Source organism: Crassostrea angulata, chromosome 4, assembly GCF_025612915.1.
Source record: "Crassostrea angulata isolate pt1a10 chromosome 4, ASM2561291v2, whole genome shotgun sequence".
NCBI lineage: Eukaryota > Metazoa > Mollusca > Bivalvia > Ostreida > Ostreidae > Magallana > Magallana angulata.
In genome coordinates, this window is record NC_069114.1 from 30,763,412 (window position 1) to 30,783,460 (window position 20,049).

General features: G+C 36.8%; 1 protein-coding gene across 2 annotated transcripts in view; it reads right to left on the reverse strand.

The window, feature by feature from the left end:
* The window catches only part of LOC128179589 (adhesion G protein-coupled receptor A3-like), a 53,518-nt gene that overhangs the window by 20,084 nt on the left and 13,385 nt on the right, over positions 1 to 20,049 (reverse strand). For both annotated transcript variants that reach the window (XM_052847047.1, XM_052847046.1), the window contains 6 exons: positions 19,896 to 19,967; positions 17,456 to 17,527; positions 7,204 to 7,275; positions 4,750 to 4,913; positions 1,691 to 2,241; positions 344 to 493 (listed from right to left, as the gene is read on the reverse strand). In XM_052847047.1, coding sequence (XP_052703007.1) covers positions 344 to 493; positions 1,691 to 2,241; positions 4,750 to 4,913; positions 7,204 to 7,275; positions 17,456 to 17,527; positions 19,896 to 19,967 — 1,081 coding nt within the window. The remainder of the gene's footprint in view (positions 1 to 343; positions 494 to 1,690; positions 2,242 to 4,749; positions 4,914 to 7,203; positions 7,276 to 17,455; positions 17,528 to 19,895; positions 19,968 to 20,049) is intronic.

Here is a 20,049-nt window from a genome sequence, read left to right on the forward strand (position 1 = left end):
TGTGTGTTCTATTTGCTATGTATTCTGTTTTTCATGCTCGTATCATTTCTAGATGGCAAACATTAAAATCTAGAAAGCATTATATACTGACGGATACCCTTGTGATAAAAAAAAATGTAATTTTTAATTGGATTGTTTTGGATTAGCATGACAATCATGGCTGGTAATTAAAAATTGTCTTTCTAGGTTCCATTTGAGCCACAAACAAGATAATTACATTATACAGTGTATGTTCAGAATATCCATATGTTATGCAATTATCATGAAATCTGTGAGTAAATACACAGAATATTGTGATAAATGACTATTTCCTGTGTTCTGTAAGATCAATGTGAGAACCCACCTCTCTCTTGTCCTGGATGTTTTTCGCTAGATTCTCCACAATCTGTGCCGACAGGGTGAAGTGGGTCAAATCCTCCATGTTTTCCGGCTGAGACATGACGGTCATCAGTTCTGTGGAAACCTCCCTGAACTCGGACTGGTTCATCCGCTTCTGAAGAGAGCAAAGGAAAACGATAAATATTATCATGAAATTACAGCATTGTTTAACTCTGACTGGTTCATATCCTTCTAGAGAGAGAAAAAGAAAACAACCAGGTAATTAAAACCAATGAATTACAGCATTCTAAATCAAGCACTGCTAACATAATAACCATTGAGAAATGGTCTACCAATATCTTCCATGGTTAACATGTTACTGTTAGAAGGGAGGTAAACCTATCCACTATCCACTCCTGACCTCAGATGATTTCTCTCGTACCTTGAAGCTAGCTAGTACATCTCTTTAGACTTACAGTAACCAAATAAGGATGAAAGCTTAAATATCTGGATCTATAACAAGTTCATAGTTCTGAGGAAACACAGGTAATGCCTATACACATGTATACTTTACATGATGCTGAATGTGTTGACAACTGATGTAAATAGTTAGTTCAACTTAAAATGAGGTCATCTACATCTTTTATCAAGATGGCATCTCAATGTATAAACACACAGATCATATAACTCATTGACTCATGTAGTAAAACATTTTTTTAAGAAAAATGAAATATAAAAATGAGTTTTGCGGAATTTTTATCACTAACATGTCAGCGTCATGTGTCTGTAGTGTTCGTCATAGAATTTCTAAAAATAAAGTCTCTGGAGTCTCATACGAGGGGGTGCCATGCTTCTATCAAAATGTCAGGATATTCTAGATAAATCTGTCTGAATTCACTTTTTGTTTTCCCAACAACAACCTGGCTTTTATTCATACTGCTATCAATAGAATTTGACAGCGCCATTGCCTTTATTATCAAGAGTGTCTGCAGAGAGAGAAGGAGTGAAGAGGAATACACCTCCAAAACATTCACTTGACACATAACATTAACATTTGAATCAAATTAAACACACTCCAGACAAAATTCAAAATTACAATAATAATCAATCATTTTCATTGGCTTTTTTGAAAAGATTCTGCTTCATGTTTCATGTTTTAATATGCTCCTTTCCGCACACCACTCTTAAATGGGAGACTTGTACCTCCCCCCCCCCCCTTTTTTTTTTTACCAAAAAAAGACTTAGTTTCACTATTGCTGTAAAATCGTTCATTGAGCTACACCAACCTACAAATTTAAAATGCCTATCCATCAGTAAAGTTTGTAAAGTAATTTATAATAGATGTCTGCTTGTTTCGTACTCTGTAACTCACATTTTTCAGGAGTGCGAAGGCTTCAAGTTTCCTGGTAAGATCCTCCAGGTATTCACACCTATCCACATTCAGCCCTTCCCACATGCTGCTCTCACTGCACCGGTGGGTGGCTGAGCCCCGCCCCCTCTTACAGGGCTGTTCGCTGACCACCCCTGCCACTGTCCGCGGCCATTTGTACACCCCTTTCTTGGTTTTGGAGGTTTTGGAGGGGCATGTGGCAGCAGTGTTCGAGATGACCACGATGGTTATATCTGTGGAGACGTTACCTTGGGGGGTGGTCACCATACACTGCCACACCCCTGAGTCTTCCTCGGTCAGATGCTTCAGCATCAGGGTGTGAATCATGGTTGACTTGTCTGGGGTCTCCTCCGTGATGACGAAGATCCCCACACTGCGATTGGTCGATACGACCTCGCCACGACGTAACCACACCATGCGGGTCTCCCTATTGATGATTGAGGCGCGGCAGATCAAGGGGATTTTGTCCCCCTCAAACACCACCTGACTCTTGTTCGGGAGAATCTCAAACTCTGGTAATTCTAGGGGGCGATCTAAAAAAAACAAAAATCATCAATGAAGTACCAACGTAATGCAGTTAAAAAGTTACATGTAATTTTAAAAAATGGTGGCCAGATTTAAATGAAATGTAAATTTAAGCTATTTTCAAATGATTGACTATATCATAACTAAACTGAACATGATCACTCTTATCAGTTTTCTTTTTATATATCTTAAAATGTTTTAAAAATAAACTGACATTATCTGCAAATAAGCAAATGGTTTTTCACCCCATATAACCTATAAAAATTTGTGAAGGCAAACAAAATCTACATCAAACTCCAATTTCAGACAACTCTACACTTTACATGCATATTATTTTTTTTCTACAAATTCCTGCAAGACTAGTTTAAAAAAAACCTTTTAGTATTAGTTTACTAATGCACATAAATGTCTCCCACACGTCAAAAAAGCAGATAAGCAGACAAAGGAGGATAGATAGAAACTGGATCGGGACACCTAATTAGCACCATCCCCAGGTGTTGCTCTCCGGGGTGTGAAGCCTGGCCCTATCTGGGAATGCCCTCACAAAGAAAAAAATCGGGAACAATCTCTTCCGAGTCACTCCCATCAAAATTACCTGACTAACAGATCCATAGTAAAACCGTTTAATAATGACTTCTCCCTGCTTCCATTTTCTCACCTATGTGGAACAATTCCACAAATGCTGAGTCATGACAAAGACTCACCAGGTGACCTACATAGGTACCTGGTAGTACTTTTAAGAGGATGGTTGTTTCTGGGTATTTTTCTTTTTAAGCAAAATTGTTAGCAGTATCTTGTAATGGGCAGTATTAGCAAAGCAAAACTACTGTGGACATTGAGTTTTTTTCTGTAGACATTAAATTATTACATAAATAAAAGTTTACCCCTATAATTACCAGGTACCCCAACATTTTATGACAAAGTACCAAATATGTATTGTTGAAAATCTGGAATTCTTTCTCTGGTAATTCTTGCAGATAGATTCTTGTAGTTGGGAAATGTACCTACTGACTAAAACACCCCTCAATCCTTCCCTTCCTATGGACCCAGATAAAGCATAATTCACCAAGCGAAAATATAAGCATTTAACTACTTCATTAAGGTTTTCTACATTTTTTTTCTCTAAATTAACATCATCATAAGGGCATTTATTAACACTGTTTCAAAATATAAAAAAAAACGAATTCATTGATAAGATACCAGTATTCATCGTGGCTATCTACAGGAGATAAGGAACATGCTTGGCTTAGGATTTTTTGCTTACTGGTTTGGAAGAGGGTTTTTAAGTAATACTATAACGAAGGGTAATAACTTATGTAGAGTTGCCAGGGTTCCGAACCCAACCCCTGGTCACAGAGGGAGATAACTCCTTCATCACAGGAAGCTGCCAAATCATGATCATTGTAACCCCCAACCTCCTCTCTCCTCTACCCCCCAAGGAAACAGACCCCCATTTTTCACTAGCTGACATGAACACTGATTGAGATCAACAAATAAACATTGCTAATTTATTCACTGACAATCTAAAAACAACAGTGTGGGAGGTTTTTTTCACTGCAGCAAAAAATCTTTGTAGAATCATTTGAAATTAGCTCCTATTTACTTAACTCTCCATGTGCACCGAGATCAGTGTTATGGCCAAAATTTGAGTCAGTTTAATATTCATGAATTGTTTGCCAATAAAACACCCAAGCATCCATCAAAATTAAAAAAAATAGGGCCTTTCCATTTTCAAGCCTACATATCAAGATAAATGGGTTTACTTCTTTTTCCTTTGATCACTGAACAGAAATTACATTTCAGCGATATAAAGTGCACCATTCATCTTCATCCTATTTCTGCCTAACATGAACTATGAGTACGAAGCTTTCAAAGCAAAAAAATACAATGTCATTTAGTAGAAAATTGGGAAAAAATGAAGAAAAAATACAACCAGCACATATCCTGATCATATGTATACAAAAAATTTCCTTCTCTAGCTTAACTTTTCAATTTAGAAGAATTTTTTTTTATTTTCTGCCCTAATGATCTGATGTTGCTGTCAAAATGTCTGCTACAATATTGATTGAAGACTGCAAATGAAGTGAGTTTGTGTGTTTCATCTTTATTTATATAGTTTCCTGGCTCATTAATTTCACAATAAACTACCATTTAGAAGAAAAAAAAACCCACTGCTAACATTTAATTTTATTTTCAGTAGCTAATTTCATTTGACCACCAGGAATATTATCTCCAATGTATTTCGTATCAAGTTCTCTCTGCCAAGTTTCTCTCTAGAGTTCCATGGCTTTCTTATATTTCTTTTTCTCTCATGAATTCTAATATCCAAAAATATTGCGTAAGGCATCTACATATAAATGTCTCAATGAAATCTCTTTACTACACTGACGGGAATATAAAAAGCATAAAACTTATATCCAGAATACTGGATGCCTGCACACTTGGCAAAGCTAAATGAATAATCATTCATTGATAAAAATACCGTTAACTAGAGTACACTTTTCATTATAACTGACCACAGTGGAGGTCCTTCTTTTTGAGGCCCCTGAGGGGCACGCCTTTCAGGTCCTTGGGGACCCCGCAGGTTGTGGACTGTTGAATTTTGACGTTTTTGTCGCGCGACCATTTGACGATCCACTGAAGATGGCAGTCACATCTCAAGTACTCCGACTGAAAGTCTCTGAAACCAAAAATAACAAAAATACAAAATGCACTTGCCTTTCGAATGGTTTTCTTTTTGCCCCTATGTTTACACATATGGCTGTAGATCTTATAGCTTTATTGGAAAAACTCGGTTGACATGCCCTACATGTCAACCTGAATTCTCCCATAGAGCTACAAATCTGCAGCTAATATATTATCAATAATGTCCTTGTGTATCCATTTCCTTTATTTTTCTCTTTCTGCATAAAAATGCAGATTGGGGGGGGGGGGGGGGGGGGTGACAGCAATAATTATGTTCTATGTTTTATGTGAATAAGCAAGACTCACTCACAGTGATGCTTTCAATCTTAATGCAGTGTTAATTCATTTCATTTAAACACAGTAACCATTATGTAAGAGGTTGAGTTGGTTTTGGGGGTTAAGGAATTATCTAGGTTTGTGACTAGTCTGGTTGCATATAGTCTGAAGACTGAATGCCTATATATATTCACCACTAATAGTAGAAGTCTGATGATTTTTTAATTTTTTTAAGGACCTTCACTATCATGGCTACTTCAAGTAAAGTAGAAATGGAGACAAATTAAGAGCCCTTAGGAAATATGAGAATACTTCAGGCCTAATTCCATATTGAGACTATAAAATACCAAAGAAAAAAGGGTAGAGCCCATTTAAGACAGTTGTTATTTAAAAGAGAGAAAAAAAAATTTCAATTCGATCCATACATTTATAAATTTTTCATTCAATGATTTGAATTTTCTCATTATTAAGAGCATTTCTTATTTGTCAACTTCCATGAAATAAATTAATTGTATATCAATTACATCTACAGTAACTTTAAATTCCACGCTAATACTCTTTAAATTATTATCAGTATTTAGCAGTTAAAGATTGTATAATAGGTTCTTTAGTAAGATGATCGCCCCTGGAGAACATTTGAAATCACCATCTACCAGTAACTCTTTAAAAAAGCCATATTACGATGATGAATGACATTTTAATATCCACGATATCATGGTCTTTTGAAGGTTTAATTACACTGCTCCTTTTCACAGCCAAAAAGAGAAAGCTGAAGTTTCATATATTTTCTTCACAATACTTGGAAGAAAAAATGAAATTTGTTTACAAAGCACAGCATACACAAAGGAGTTTTTTGACAGGGTTTCAAATCCTGAACAAATATTTACCTTTCAGTTGTCTATGCAATGAAAAACGGCAATGAATTTTCAAAAAAAAAGAAGAAGAAAAAAGAGAGTTAAAAAGCATTTGACACGGTAGATTTTTTTCTCAATATGTCTATTTCTTGAATGGAAGCTCGTCTATTTCTTGAATGGAAGCTCGTCTATTTTGACTCGAAAAATCTGTATGATTAAAACTCTTGATGGCCTGGCTGTCACACGAGGACCCCAGTAGACCCCAGGCAGGTTGTGTAATTAAGCACAATGACTGAGTCATTTTTCATGTCTTCCTGTCTAGTTCATCAAAGCCGGGGTTTTATTCTTCGGTAATTGATTGATTGATTGTCTGGTTGATGTTATGATAGGTTTATAAGCCGAACAAGAAGTTGGTTAATTGCTCAGTAAATATGGCTGCACTGGTTCTAGAATCTGTTGGGTTTTTTTTCCCCCAATATTCCAATAACTTTTTGGAAGTAATTACAAGTTTTGTATCCCAGACTCTATCATAAAGAAATTTTCTGAACAGTTTTGTAAACTATCACTTTTCAAAATCGTCAATTAAAAAAAAAAAATCAGAAAAATAAAACAAAACAAAAAATAGACTTTTCAAAAATTGAATTATCTCAAATGTTTACCTTACACAATATTTTTAAAAGACTATTTTATAATTGAATTTCCAAACTGTTCAGAATGGTTTATATTTTTTTTATACATATAGGAAATGTGAGAGTGAACTTGAGTGCTGACAAAAATGCATCATAATGTTCTATAATGAATACAATTTTTGTCGGCATATGTGCCTGATAACCCAAAACAGAAGGTGAGAGCACACGAATATCCTCAAGACTTGTTCCATTCTACACACTATCTTGATCAGCTCGTTTTTTTATGATTTCGCTCTGAGCAACACAAGTGAAACATGGAACATAGAGCGCATCCTTGTCTTCCTATATGGTACACACATCACCCCCCCCCCCCCCACCAACTTTAAAATAAAAACTTTGCCCCCTTTTCCTGAAGTGGCTCTCTGACGATGGGTGGTGAATTGAGACTACTGGAGGGTCTTAATCCCCTCTCTCCCCCCTCTAACCTGTACAGATTACAGTGCCTTTGATCTCTGTGTTCACTTACATTTTCTTGAGAGCATGCAGATTGTTGAACGTCCCATCTGGAATGGTGTTGATCCTATTGTTGGAGAAATTCCTACAAAAAAAAGAAGAAAATTCCATTCTTAAGAAATGCATCGCTAAAATATTCTTGCAATCCTTAGCATACCCATCCCTTCAAAATCCTTCCTGTTACACAATTCATTTTCTCTTCTGAGAAGTGGACAGGCATAGCTGTAGATGTTTGTGGATGTGGATGAAGACTGTGCTTGTCCTCTAATATGTTTCATACATGTATGACAAGAATTTCAAAAATCAAAATGGATGTTTCAGAGAGAGAGAGTGAGAGCGGGAGTGAGAGAGCTGGAGAACTGTCATGAGAAATAAAATTGAGTTCATAATCCTTCCCCCATCACCCCTCCCCACCCCCCCCCCCACCCCCCCCCCCCCCCTGTTCTATGTAATTTTCTAAATTTATCAGGTCAGTGAATGCCTTCCTTTGTGAAACACAGACCAGACACCCCACAACTCGGGGCAAACTTCTTCTACAAGCAGGCATCTGGCAAACAGTTTGCTGCAGGGGAAAAAAAAAATAAGCCGTCTTTCAACACAGCCAAGTGCTGTCTTCCTCAATGCCTCTATACAACAATGAAGCTGTGAATGGGATTATGTGATTGCAAAGGGTGGAGGGGGGTAAAAACACATCTGTTATCTGTTTTCACCTGTGTCAGATCTCTCTTCATCTCATTAAGAAACCCTCTTTGGTTATTTTTTCATCTTTACTCCACTTATGATTCTACCATTTACTTTTAATGGGAGGATCAAAGGTTCTCTTAGGTGTGTACAGGATGAGCGCAGTTGATGGCTTTTAAACAGCCATTGTTACATTCTCATCAAACAGATGCGTTAATGATCTTTTGATGATGTAACTGATGAGATAATCCATTGTGTCAGAGCACAGGGGGATTCAAAAACACATAATTTCTTCCTCCTTTTTTTCTTTGATACATTTCCCTTTCCTTTTCTCTCTCTCTTTGATGAGGATCTTATCAAGCAGCCAACATTGATATTGGGAAAATTTTTTATCCTGCACTTTTTCAAACAGAAAAAAACAAATCTAGCTTGATCAGTCTCTATGATTCAGACTTTGTATGTTTGCTGCATGTGTGTGTGTTTTCCTCACTTTTAAATCAACACAAGCTAAAACAAAGATAAACTGCTTATAATCAACACAGATCAAACAGGCTGAACTCATTTTTCCACTTTTCAATCCTTGGCTCAGCTTTATTTTGGTGTGTTCCGTGATAACTACAAACAGTTTAATACCTCCAGCCTCCATCCCACCCCTAACTGGTGCAAGCTTTCTTATCCTTACGGTGGTTAATGGATTATTGTAAATATATTACATTTTGCTGTAAATACTTCAGAGAGTTTTTTGGTGGAAATCAGCCCCTTTAATTCAAGTTCAACACCAAATGCTATGCATATATGTGTATGAATATATATTATAGATTCAGAAATTTTCTAAATTAAATCTATGCAAACTTGATAAAAATAAAGTCAATTTCCGCCAAAAATCAAACAAACTAAATATTAACAATACATTTAAAGCATTTCTGTCCTTTAATTGGAATTGGGTGTAATGAGAGGGGATGAGTTCAGTGTCCTCACAAAAATTCAGCTTGTAGTCTAGATATCAATAAATGCTGGTCCCTATATCCTCAGTGAAAAATGTCTTATTAGGTTGTCTACATCAGTAGTACCAGTGAGAGTTGGCACAGTGGCCTTCTTTAACCACAAAATGCAGTGTCCTCATCCATCACTCGCACATAAACTTCTCATTAGTTGACCACAAAACCTTGTTGCATATCTGAGCCAAACCAGTAGATAACTTCACTGTAGGTAAATTCAACATTTTTTTTTTTCAAAAAGTTTGATCCAGGTGAGTAAAAAAAAAAATTATCAAGCAAAAAAGTGTGTATCAAATAATCTCTGTTTCTTTTGAATGCCGAAAAAAAAATCTAAGATTTATTAAGCATATAGGTACCGGAAATAAAAAAAAATATATTATCTACCTTTTTTTTAAAGCTAAGATTAACTTCTTAAAAACGAATAAAACAGCGGGAAAATTTACATGATGTACTTATAGATGACATGAATCTGAGTTTGAATTGATTTACATCTTGTTCTTTATGTTTATTTTTGTACAGTACACTAACACTGCTCTGGAATGTGGATAAAGCATGTGTCTCCTGTTCAAATGCAAATCTGATTTCTATCCACACATATTTACATAGCTACAAAAACCTGAAGTTTCTCTGTAAACAGGTAGCAAACCTATTGAACAAGTAAATTTTAAGATTTGTTGATATTTTTAGGTTATATGGAAATGAAAACATTTACTTTTTGACAGAAATGATTTTGTAGCTCAGAGAGATAACACAATCTAAATGTCGAACAGTTATGTCACCGAGGGGAAAAGGGCACTATAGAATAAGGGGAATTAACTTGTATAGGCCCAACCCAAGAGACAGGGGGTCAGCCTAGTCAATAGGCTTAAGTTGACCTCTAAGTGGAATATGCATAGAGCTATAACTCGAAGGCAGGTTTCACAATTTATTGATCAAGTGATTTTAATTAACTTATAAAATATCAACAATAATCAATTAAAATAAAGTCAAAATAGAACAGGATAAAAATAATTATTTCTTAAAAAGCCAAATGAGTCAGGTTTGAATTTAGCTCAATGTTGCTTAGTCTACTGACGGACTGGTGGACAGTCAACTAGGTAGTCAGTGTGAAGACATAAGCAACATGAGATAGTGGCCGAAAGTGTCTGACTGAATTGAATAAATTTCTAACTGTATTTATATTCTAAGAGATAATTAATAAAAGTGTGGTACATTACTCATGATAATTACTCAAAAAGCTTAAGAACAACTCAGAACAATTATATATAGACTACCGGTAATTGGGGATAATTAGCAGAGCAGACTGACTCTAGCTAATTACATGTCATTTGGCATGAGTAAACTCTTAAACATATTTACACAAAATAACACACCATGACATATTCCCCCCTGCTCGAAAATGTTTGTCCTCAAACATAATATTTACAAGTGATAGTATAAACAATAGTATAGTCTAGCTGAAAAAAAATTTCAGTATGCAATACAAAAAAAAAAAAAAAAATGGTACTACATGGCATACAAAATATTGGTTAATAGTACCTTTTGAAAGAAATTCATGGCATGAAAGAGATAAACAATTGTTACTTAAGTCTAATATAATGTAGATATAAGAAATAGTATGCGTGCACTCATACCATTCCTTGGATCTACTTTGTACTATAAACAAAAGTTTGGTTCAAAAGAGTTAAATAAAATTAAAGCAGATGAATTTCTTTACAAATGGTCAGGAAGGATTAAAATTATATCACACAGATATCAAAACATGACATAATATTGGAAGTTCAACATTGACATGAATTTTGAGAACTACTGAGGGATGTCCAGTTCTTCACAATATTCACTCTTCAAATCCTCCAGGAGAAATGTAACAAGGCCAAATGGTACATCATTGAATGGAACCCACTTTGGTGGCACATAAGGATTTGCAAAACTCATTAAATACTGGGGTTCACTGTGTCGGCTGAATTGTACTTCATGAATTTTGTGTCCTGTGACCATTTGCCAAAGCTCGCGGTTCTGTTCGGGTATCTTAAGGCGTTGATTACGAAGATGTTGGATGTCATTTTGTAGTATTTCTTCATCAAGTTGTTTGGACACGGACGAAATAAATTTACAAGCATGGGAACTGGCTGATGTAAGTGGTTTCCATTTGGGATCCGAGGAACCAGTCTGAACCAGAAAGTAGGCTCGTCCGTTCATCATGCGTATGGCCCGTAATTTTTCTTTACAGTTGAATGTTGTTCCACTTAAAACGTTAACAGAACTTGTCTGGGAATTATTGCTTCGGGATGACTTTTCTTCCTGGGGCTGTGGGTCTTGTTTGTTGAAGAACTTGTGTTTGGTCTGATGCAGAGGTCTCTTTCTCTTCTTTCCGCTCATGGTTCTGTCTGCATGAAATTGGCGTACTAAATGAGAAGGAATTTTGCATGGAAAATGCCATTCTGTATTTCCAGTCGAGAACTTAACTTTGTAGTAGAGTGTTCCATTTCCTCTGTTAGACGCTAAGAGCCGGTCAATCATGTCCTCCTTGAATGGTGTGCAGGAGCCTCGTTTGCAGTCTCTGCATGAAGGTCTGGTATCAGCAATAGGTGGATTTCTAGGTTGATTTAAGTGGTTGTTGCGTTGAATTTGTTGATCTGGTTGTGTCTTCTGACTTTGTTTCTGTGGTCTCCCATTGCTTTGCTGTTGGTTGGGTCTCTGTGCCTGCCTACTGTGTTGCTGAAAAGGCTGATTGTGCTGTAGGGGTTGATTTTGTTGCAGCTGATTCCTTTGCTGTGGCTGCTGATTCTGTTGTTGAGGAGGCTGATTATGTTGGTGTGGCTGCTGATTATGTTGCTGTGGCCGCTTATTCTGTCGTCTGTTCTGTCTTGGTGGTCTATTTTGCACTCTTGGTGGGTTGTTTGCTTGACTGGGTACTGCTGGTGCATTCTGTCTTGCTGGCTGAACGGTAGGTCTGCCTATGTTCTGGTCAAGTTCATCAGGATCCAGTTGAGCGTCGTCATTAGCATGTTCTGGAGGAGGGTTAGTCGGCCTGGTGAGAGGATCATGGTATGGTTTTAAACGATGTGCACTTACCAGTGACTTTACCTCTTTGTTGTTTGCACAATTCCTGATTTTGTATGTGTGATTTTGTCTGTTGACCATGGTGATGTAATATGGACCAACCCACTGGCGATGTAGTTTTGGAGCGTTACCCACTGGAACTTTGGTGCAATATAACCAAACACGTTGAGTTGGGAAGAAGTCTGGTTCCTTAGCTGTCTGATCATATCGTTGTTTATTTCTCTCTTGGGCTAGTTTAATATTCTCAGAAGCAATCTTTCTTGTTCTCTCTAAATTTTGTAAAATTCGTCCAAGGAATATTTTGTGGTCCTGAGCCAAGTGTTCTTTTGGGACTAAGGAGGAATCAATAGGGAGGCACATCTCTCTTCCATAGAGCATGAAGTATGGTGAGAAATCAGTTGACTGAGTTGCAGGAGTTGCACGGTATGCCATAAGGATCCCTGGGAGTAGAAGATCATCCCAGTCATCTTGCTGTCCTTTAGCATAGCAGCGTATAGCTTGGAGAATGACGGAGTTCATCCTTTCAACAGATCCATTGGTTTGCGGATGATAGGAGCTCGTTAAATGCCTTGTTATTTGGAACATCTCTGAGAGTGCCTTTACAAGATTGGAGACGAAATTCCTTCCGCGATCTGATATAAGTGTTCTTGGTGCTCCGTACCTAGTTATTATCTCCTTGTATAAGACTCTTGCAACTTCACTGGCTTCTTGAGTTCGTAATGGAAATGCTTCACACCATTTGGAATAACTGTCCACAACCAGAAGAATATGCTTGTGTTTGTTAGGAGTTGTTGGAAGTCCACTTAAAATGTCCATATGCCACCTTCCAAATATATCATCACTTATTTGGGGCTTCAGAGGTGGACGCTTAGCACCATAATTGCGTTTACTTTGTTGACAAGTTTCGCAAGTCTGAACATAGCGTTTTATATCATCATACATTGAGGGCCAGAAGTATTTGTTGCGTAGTGCAGCATATGTTCTTTCAAATCCTTGATGACCACCACCAAGAATACAGTCGTGGTATGATCGCAGTACGTCATCACGGAGAATTCTTGGAACTGCAACTTGTTTCACTAAACGTTCTTGTTTTGGGACTTTCTTGCATCGTTTTGAGTAGAAATGTTTCAAGATTCCGTCTTCAAGTTCGAAGTTGTAGGATTCAGCCACGATAGTTCTGGCAATCGCTGGATCATTGGGAAGTTCTTGGTTTAGTTTGTACTCATAGATTCCTTGAAAGTCAGGGCACTGTTGTTGCAAGTTTGCCATGTTCTGTAAAACAAGTTCTGGAGACGGCCTCTCTTGTAAACTGGCAATTACATGTTCTTCTGCTTCCCCTGGATAGACTAGAACAGTTTCTGTGTGTTCCTTGTGATTGACATAGTAAAGATGTTCTCCGAGGTCAGGTGAATCTGTAGGTGTAGAATTGTCATGCTGTTGTCTGGATAAGCAGTCAGCTGGATTTTTGCTTCCATCACGGTGAATAATCTTGAAGTTGTAACCTTGAAGAAGAAGGCTCCATCTTCCAAGACGACCTTGACAATCTCTGATCTTCTGTAGATATTTCACAGACACATTGTCAGTAAACACAGTGAATTCCTGGTTTGCCAAATAATGTTTGAAGTGCTGGATTCCCTCAACAAGAGCCAAAGCTTCTTTGTCTGTTATATGCCATTTTAATTCAGCACCATGAAGGGATCTACCTCCATAAGCGATTGCATGTTCGCGTCCATTCTGAATTTGACTGAGCACATATCCCATGGAGTATTCAGAGGCATCTGTTGAGAGAATAAATGGCTTGTCGAAGTCTGGAAAAGCAAGGATTGGAGCAGTAACGAGTGCATTTTTCAAGGTGTCATATGCTTTCTGACAACTTAAAGTCCATTGAAACTTCACATTCTTCTTTAGTAGGGATGTTAATGGAGAAGCGATTTGGGCAAAGTCTTTGACGAATTTTCTGTAATAATTTGCCATGCCAAGGAAACTCTTCACTTGTTTGGTGTTTTGCGGAACTGGGAAAGTTTTCACTTTTTCTGTATTTTCTGGATTTACCCTTACTCCATGTTTTGAAATAATATGTCCTAAATATTTGACTTCTTTCTTTGCGAAGATGCACTTGGATGGATGTAATTTAAGATTTGCACTACGTAAGCTTGAAAACACTAGATGAAGATGTTGTAAGTGTTCCTGAAAGTTCTTTGAGAATATTAGCACATCATCAATGTACACAAGAGCAACTTTGAAATTCAGATTCCGGAGCACCTTTGTCATCAGGCATTGGAAGGTCATTGGTGAGTTCATCATTCCAAAGGCCAGTCTATTAAATTCATACACTCCTTTGTGGGTAATGAAAGCACTCTTGTGTTTTGTAGCAGGGTCCAAAGGCACTTGCCAGAATCCAGAACGTAGGTCAAGTGTTGAGTAAATTTCTGGCTTGGCATCAGCTAAAGTGTCAAGAATATCCGACATGTGAGGAATCGTGAAGGACATAGGCTCTGTGATTCTGTTCAATGCACGAAAGTCAACACAGAAACGATATTCGTTGTTTCGCTTCTTAACTAGCACTACAGGACTATGAAATGGTGAAGTGGATTCTTCAATGATGCCATGTGCTTCCATTTCATCAAGTTGTCGTTCTAACTCGGCTCGCATCTGTGGAGACTGGCGATAAGGCGCAGAACTGACCACTTTATCACCTTTTGTATGGATAGTGTGATAGTGCATGTTTGTTTTCCCGAGTTCTGACAGGTCCTTTGCAAAAATGTTTCTGTTTTGTGCTAGAAACTTACAAAGTTGTTGTCGCTGAACACTGTCCAAATCACAAGAGTCTAACTCAATTCCTATGTCAGACAAGATGCTCTCATAGTCTTCATCAAACTGTTTATTGTTTTCTGAGAGACTAAACAGAAAGGCTGGTTCCTGCTGTTGAAGACAATGAACATCCTCAAAATTTACAGGTTGTGCGGCAGCGATTTGAAGGTTACATTTTAAATAGACAGGAAGGTTGGTTGGATTTAAGACTCTGTAGATGCCGATTTGGTTATCATCTAGGTAGGTGACTGTTCTTCCTCCAGCTACAGAGAATTTTGATTGAAGAGTGTGACTAGGTTCTAAAATCACAGTTGCTCCAGGTGAGTAGTTTGGAATCTTGACAGGCAGAATTGTTTCTGAATGAGGTTCGAGAATGATGTGATTGACGGTCTCGGCCATTGTAGTAAATGTTCTTTGGTCACGAATGGTGGAGACAGTTACATGATCAGCACTTCCAGATTCACTAATGTAGTTGAGATTTTTCCCTGGAAGTGGAATTGTTAGTGTCATATTTTCAAAATCAGTCCAAATTTTGTTTTCTTGCAGGAAATCAAGTCCAAATATCACTTTCGAATGTAGGGTTTCAAACACTCTGAATTTTTGCTTCACTGTAATGTGTCCAAAAGTTACTTCCAGCATAATTTCTCCAAGAACAGGATGGACTTCTCCACAGACACCAACAGCACTAGTTATGGATGATTCTTGTATTTCTCCATTATATTGTAATTGCTGTAATTGGTGTTGACTTATACAGCTAATGGAAGCTCCACTGTCAACCAAGCACTTGATGGGTGTATTCTGTAGTTTGGCTTCAACAAAGTTCCTTTCCATGGCTGCAGTGAACTGTAATTCGGGTGTCCCTTGGGTCATACAGGAAAGTTGAGAACATCTCTTCTTCTGACAGTACCATCCTTGAGAAACCTTTCTTCGTCCCATGACTGACTTCAAGTTTAGAGCTAGTCTGAAACTATAAGAGAGTAGTCAGTATCATGGAAGCCGAGTAGGACTGAAATTTGCACTTCATTTACATTTCTCTAAGCAATTAACATAGAAGTCAGAGATGAAATGAACTTGAATTATCTACACAGTGTACATTTTTATTTCTCACACAATTGAAAGTGGAAAAATATCAACAAAGTTGTACTTATCTTTCAGTAGTGTAGCTCTCGTTTGGATAGGTCTGGCTCTATTTCATCTCCATCATGGAAGTACCTTTATAAACTAAACTATCCTGTCTATTGACTGTGCCTTCTAGCTATAGCATAAAGCAACTATGCATACCCGGATTCTCCACCACATCTGTCACCGGGGGGAAAGGGCACTATAGAATAAGGGGAATTAACTTGTATAGGCCCAACCCAAGAGACAGGGGGTCAGCCTAGTCAATAGGCTTAAGTTGACCTCTAAGTGGAATATGCATAGAGCTATAACTCGAAGGCAGGTTTCACAATTTATTGATCAAGTGATTTTAATTAACTTATAAAATATCAACAATAATCAATTAAAATAAAGTCAAAATAGAACAGGATAAAAATAATTATTTCTTAAAAAGCCAAATGAGTCAGGTTTGAATTTAGCTCAATGTTGCTTAGTCTACTGACGGACTGGTGGACAGTCAACTAGGTAGTCAGTGTGAAGACATAAGCAACATGAGATAGTGGCCGAAAGTGTCTGACTGAATTGAATAAATTTCTAACTGTATTTATATTCTAAGAGATAATTAATAAAAGTGTGGTACATTACTCATGATAATTACTCAAAAAGCTTAAGAACAACTCAGAACAATTATATATAGACTACCGGTAATTGGGGATAATTAGCAGAGCAGACTGACTCTAGCTAATTACATGTCATTTGGCATGAGTAAACTCTTAAACATATTTACACAAAATAACACACCATGACAGTTAGAACACAGTGTCACTTTCAATTCTCTATAAGCTTAGTGAGAACACAAAGTTTCTATTCAGCTTGGTGATTCTTTAAAGCTTGGTGAGAACAGTTTCTCTATAGCTTGGTAAGACCACCTAAAATTTCTCTATAGCTTGGAGAAAACACAGTTTCTCTATAGCTTGGTAAGACCACTTAAAATTTCTCTATAGCTTGGAGAAAACAGAGTTTCTCTATAGTTTGGTGATAAAACAGAGTTTCTCTATAGTCTACAGCTTGGTGAGAGCAAACAGTTTCTCTATAACTTGGAAATTCTCCACAGTTTGGTGAGAACAAACACAATTTTTCTATAGCTTGGAGAATACATACAGTTTCTCTATAGTTTAGCAAGAACATACACAGTTTTTCTTTTAAAGCTTGATGAAAACAAACACAGTTTCTCTATACCTTGGAGAAAACATAGAGTTTCTCTATATCAGAGAACACACTTTTTCTATTGCTTGCATTGGTTTATATGAAAGGTCAATGTTAGAAAATCATGAGATAGTTCAATATGCCATCACCAAACTGTATCTAGTAAGAAAATTGACATTGTCAACAAAATCTTACAACATAAAAGATTTTTTTTTGTTCTGAAACTGTGCTAAACAAAAGTTATAATTGTCAGAAAGGGGCAAGATGGATGGCAGATGGAGAAAATCACTATATGCCCCAGCCATATATATGATGGGGCTTCAATAACACTATAAATGTCCCTACAGCTTTGTAAGAACAATTAGTACATGCACCCAGTTTCTCTATCTGGTAAGAACACACACTTACAGTTTCTCTAACTTGGTGAGACCTTCAAACATGGAACTGGTGATGCTTCCAATCTTGTTGTTAGACAGGTCTCTGAAACAAAATATGTAAATAGCATACTTAATTAATCAAACCAATTTAAATAAAAAATCTCAAATAAGAATCTACTAAGTCGGCTTTTTGTCTGACAGATAGACAAAAAGATGTACTCATAAAAAAGTTAATTAACTATTACACATGTCTAATCCATATTCTCATTGATTCTATTTCAATACACAATGAAAGAACTCTCTCTCTCTCTCTCTCTCTCTCTCTCTCTCTCTCTCTCTCTCTCTCTCTCTCTCTCTCTCACATGACAATCAAAAACAGACAAAATCACTCTTGGTGAGAAAAACATTTCAGGGTAGGTGCCGCTCTGCATGATCAGAAACCTAGAGATCTTCTTCAAAATAAATATTTGCTTCCTTGACAGTTCAATTTAATGAAATTAAAACCAGAATAAATTATATTGTAAATTGAAAATAACAAGCCCACAAAATCAAACTGATTAACCTATGGGGTTTTTGAAGTATTCAAGCTTAGAACATTCCTGAGTCTTCAGCGTTAGGTTGAAATGCACAACATGTAAAAATTTCAATGTAAGTAAACATAAATGAAGATTCATGAAAATCCAGTTTTTTGGTATATACCATGCAGTACATCTTTTATTGGTAGTGTACCTAATTAATTCTCACATCAAATGAACATGATGTGTGAATAATCATTTTCAAACTGAAGCAGTAGCACCTGTAATCCCACATCCAGAACATATAAGATATGGATTTTTTAAAAATCTAACTTAAAGGCATTTACTTGAAAATATAAGATAGGGATTTCTTTATTTTTCTTTGAGGTATGCCTCCAAGAAATTTCAACATTTATAAATAAGCCACATTAAACTGTATGAATGAGTGCAATTTATACATTTATCAGTGCTTCTCTTAGCCTTATATCATAGGAATTCATCCCCCAAAACCATTATATCCTTAATTTTACAATAATTCTACTTTCAATTAAACTGAACAAGTAACCACCAAGAGAGACCAATTAAACTGATGTTCGTTTTGGGCACATTCTTTGCTTTAAGGAGGCCCCACTAAAAGTCCAGCCTGTCTGCTCAATGGTTCATTTACAAAGCTGATGATTCAGCCATAACAAAGCCTATAAAATTGTCCAGACCACCTTTATCTGTCCCATGCCATCACACACACACAAACATAGCCGTGTACCACACAAAAGCAAATCAACTGAAAAAGCCCCTTACTTCCCCTTCATTGCCCCCTTATTTCCCCTTAGTGGGCCTCCCTCCACAGGGATGAAGAAGTTCTCATAAATGTCACTCATGTAATGAAAGACCGAGGGGAGAAGAAAGCCACCAGCTCATCTTTTCATTATTATTATCATTTTTTTCTCTCTAATTAGCACCACACCAGTCTTTATTTATGCTTCAGTACAGTATATCAAAAGGTTTTAACCAGGCAGTGAAAAACCCCTTAACTGATATACAATACAGTGCATGAATACATGCAAATTGAAGCCCTGAAAAAATATTGTACTAGATTCTCTCTTTTTTTAGATCTGACATCTCGCCTTATTCTGAGGCTGTTGTTGTGATAGATATATGCCTAATGACATTTATTAGATAAAAAATACCTTCTCATCACAAACCAAACGAGACATGAACCTCTATGTACCATTAAAAAAATACATCTTTGGTTTGGTTTTAACGTAAACATTTGCAAAAGAATTCGGGACAAGAAACAGATTTTTGAAATTTATTAAGGTTGGCGGAGATCGACTCCTCAGTAACATCTCCAATTTGGCCGCCACTGGAAGTAGATCAATATTTGTTTACCTGAGGTAGAATGTCTTGACCCTGCTATAGGTATAATACTTATCTGTGAACAAATTCAACACTTATTTATTAAATGTAAACCTTGTTTAACTCTTGTTGGGGCAAGACTCACAGTCTTGTTTTCACTGATTTGAATTCTTTTCATCTTTGTAATAATAATTTTCAACAAACTGTGCTGCATAAGTGCTAGTAAAAAAACCTTGATTCTATAAATATTCTAGATTCATAGAGACAAATAATCTAGATGTCTCGTTTCTTTCAATTCACTTATTCTAAAGTAAAATAGCTTGGATCTGGTTGCAAGTGACTGACCATCAATCGGCAACATCGATAAGCGATGTAAGTTTCCAAGGTTGATAAGGGCATCAAAAGACTAAGGTACATCATTTCTTGGTTTCAAAATTTCAAAGTTGAAGAAATATTTAGACAACGATTCCACTTACATCAAAATTGCAATCATTAAACTGTAAGATTTTAGCACGTAGTCTCTCTCTCTCTCTCTCTCTCTCTCTCTCTCCAAGAAGAAACATTTATTAAACACCTGTATATACCGGTAATCATACTTACAGTTTGACCAGTTCTTTTAGCCCAAAGAATGCACCTTTCTTGATGATGGTGATTTTGTTGTGGCTTAGGTCCCTGAAATGAAATTAAAAATTATGAATAACAGCCTATTGACATCACTGTGTTTTTTTTTAACTAAAATAATGCAATAGTAATT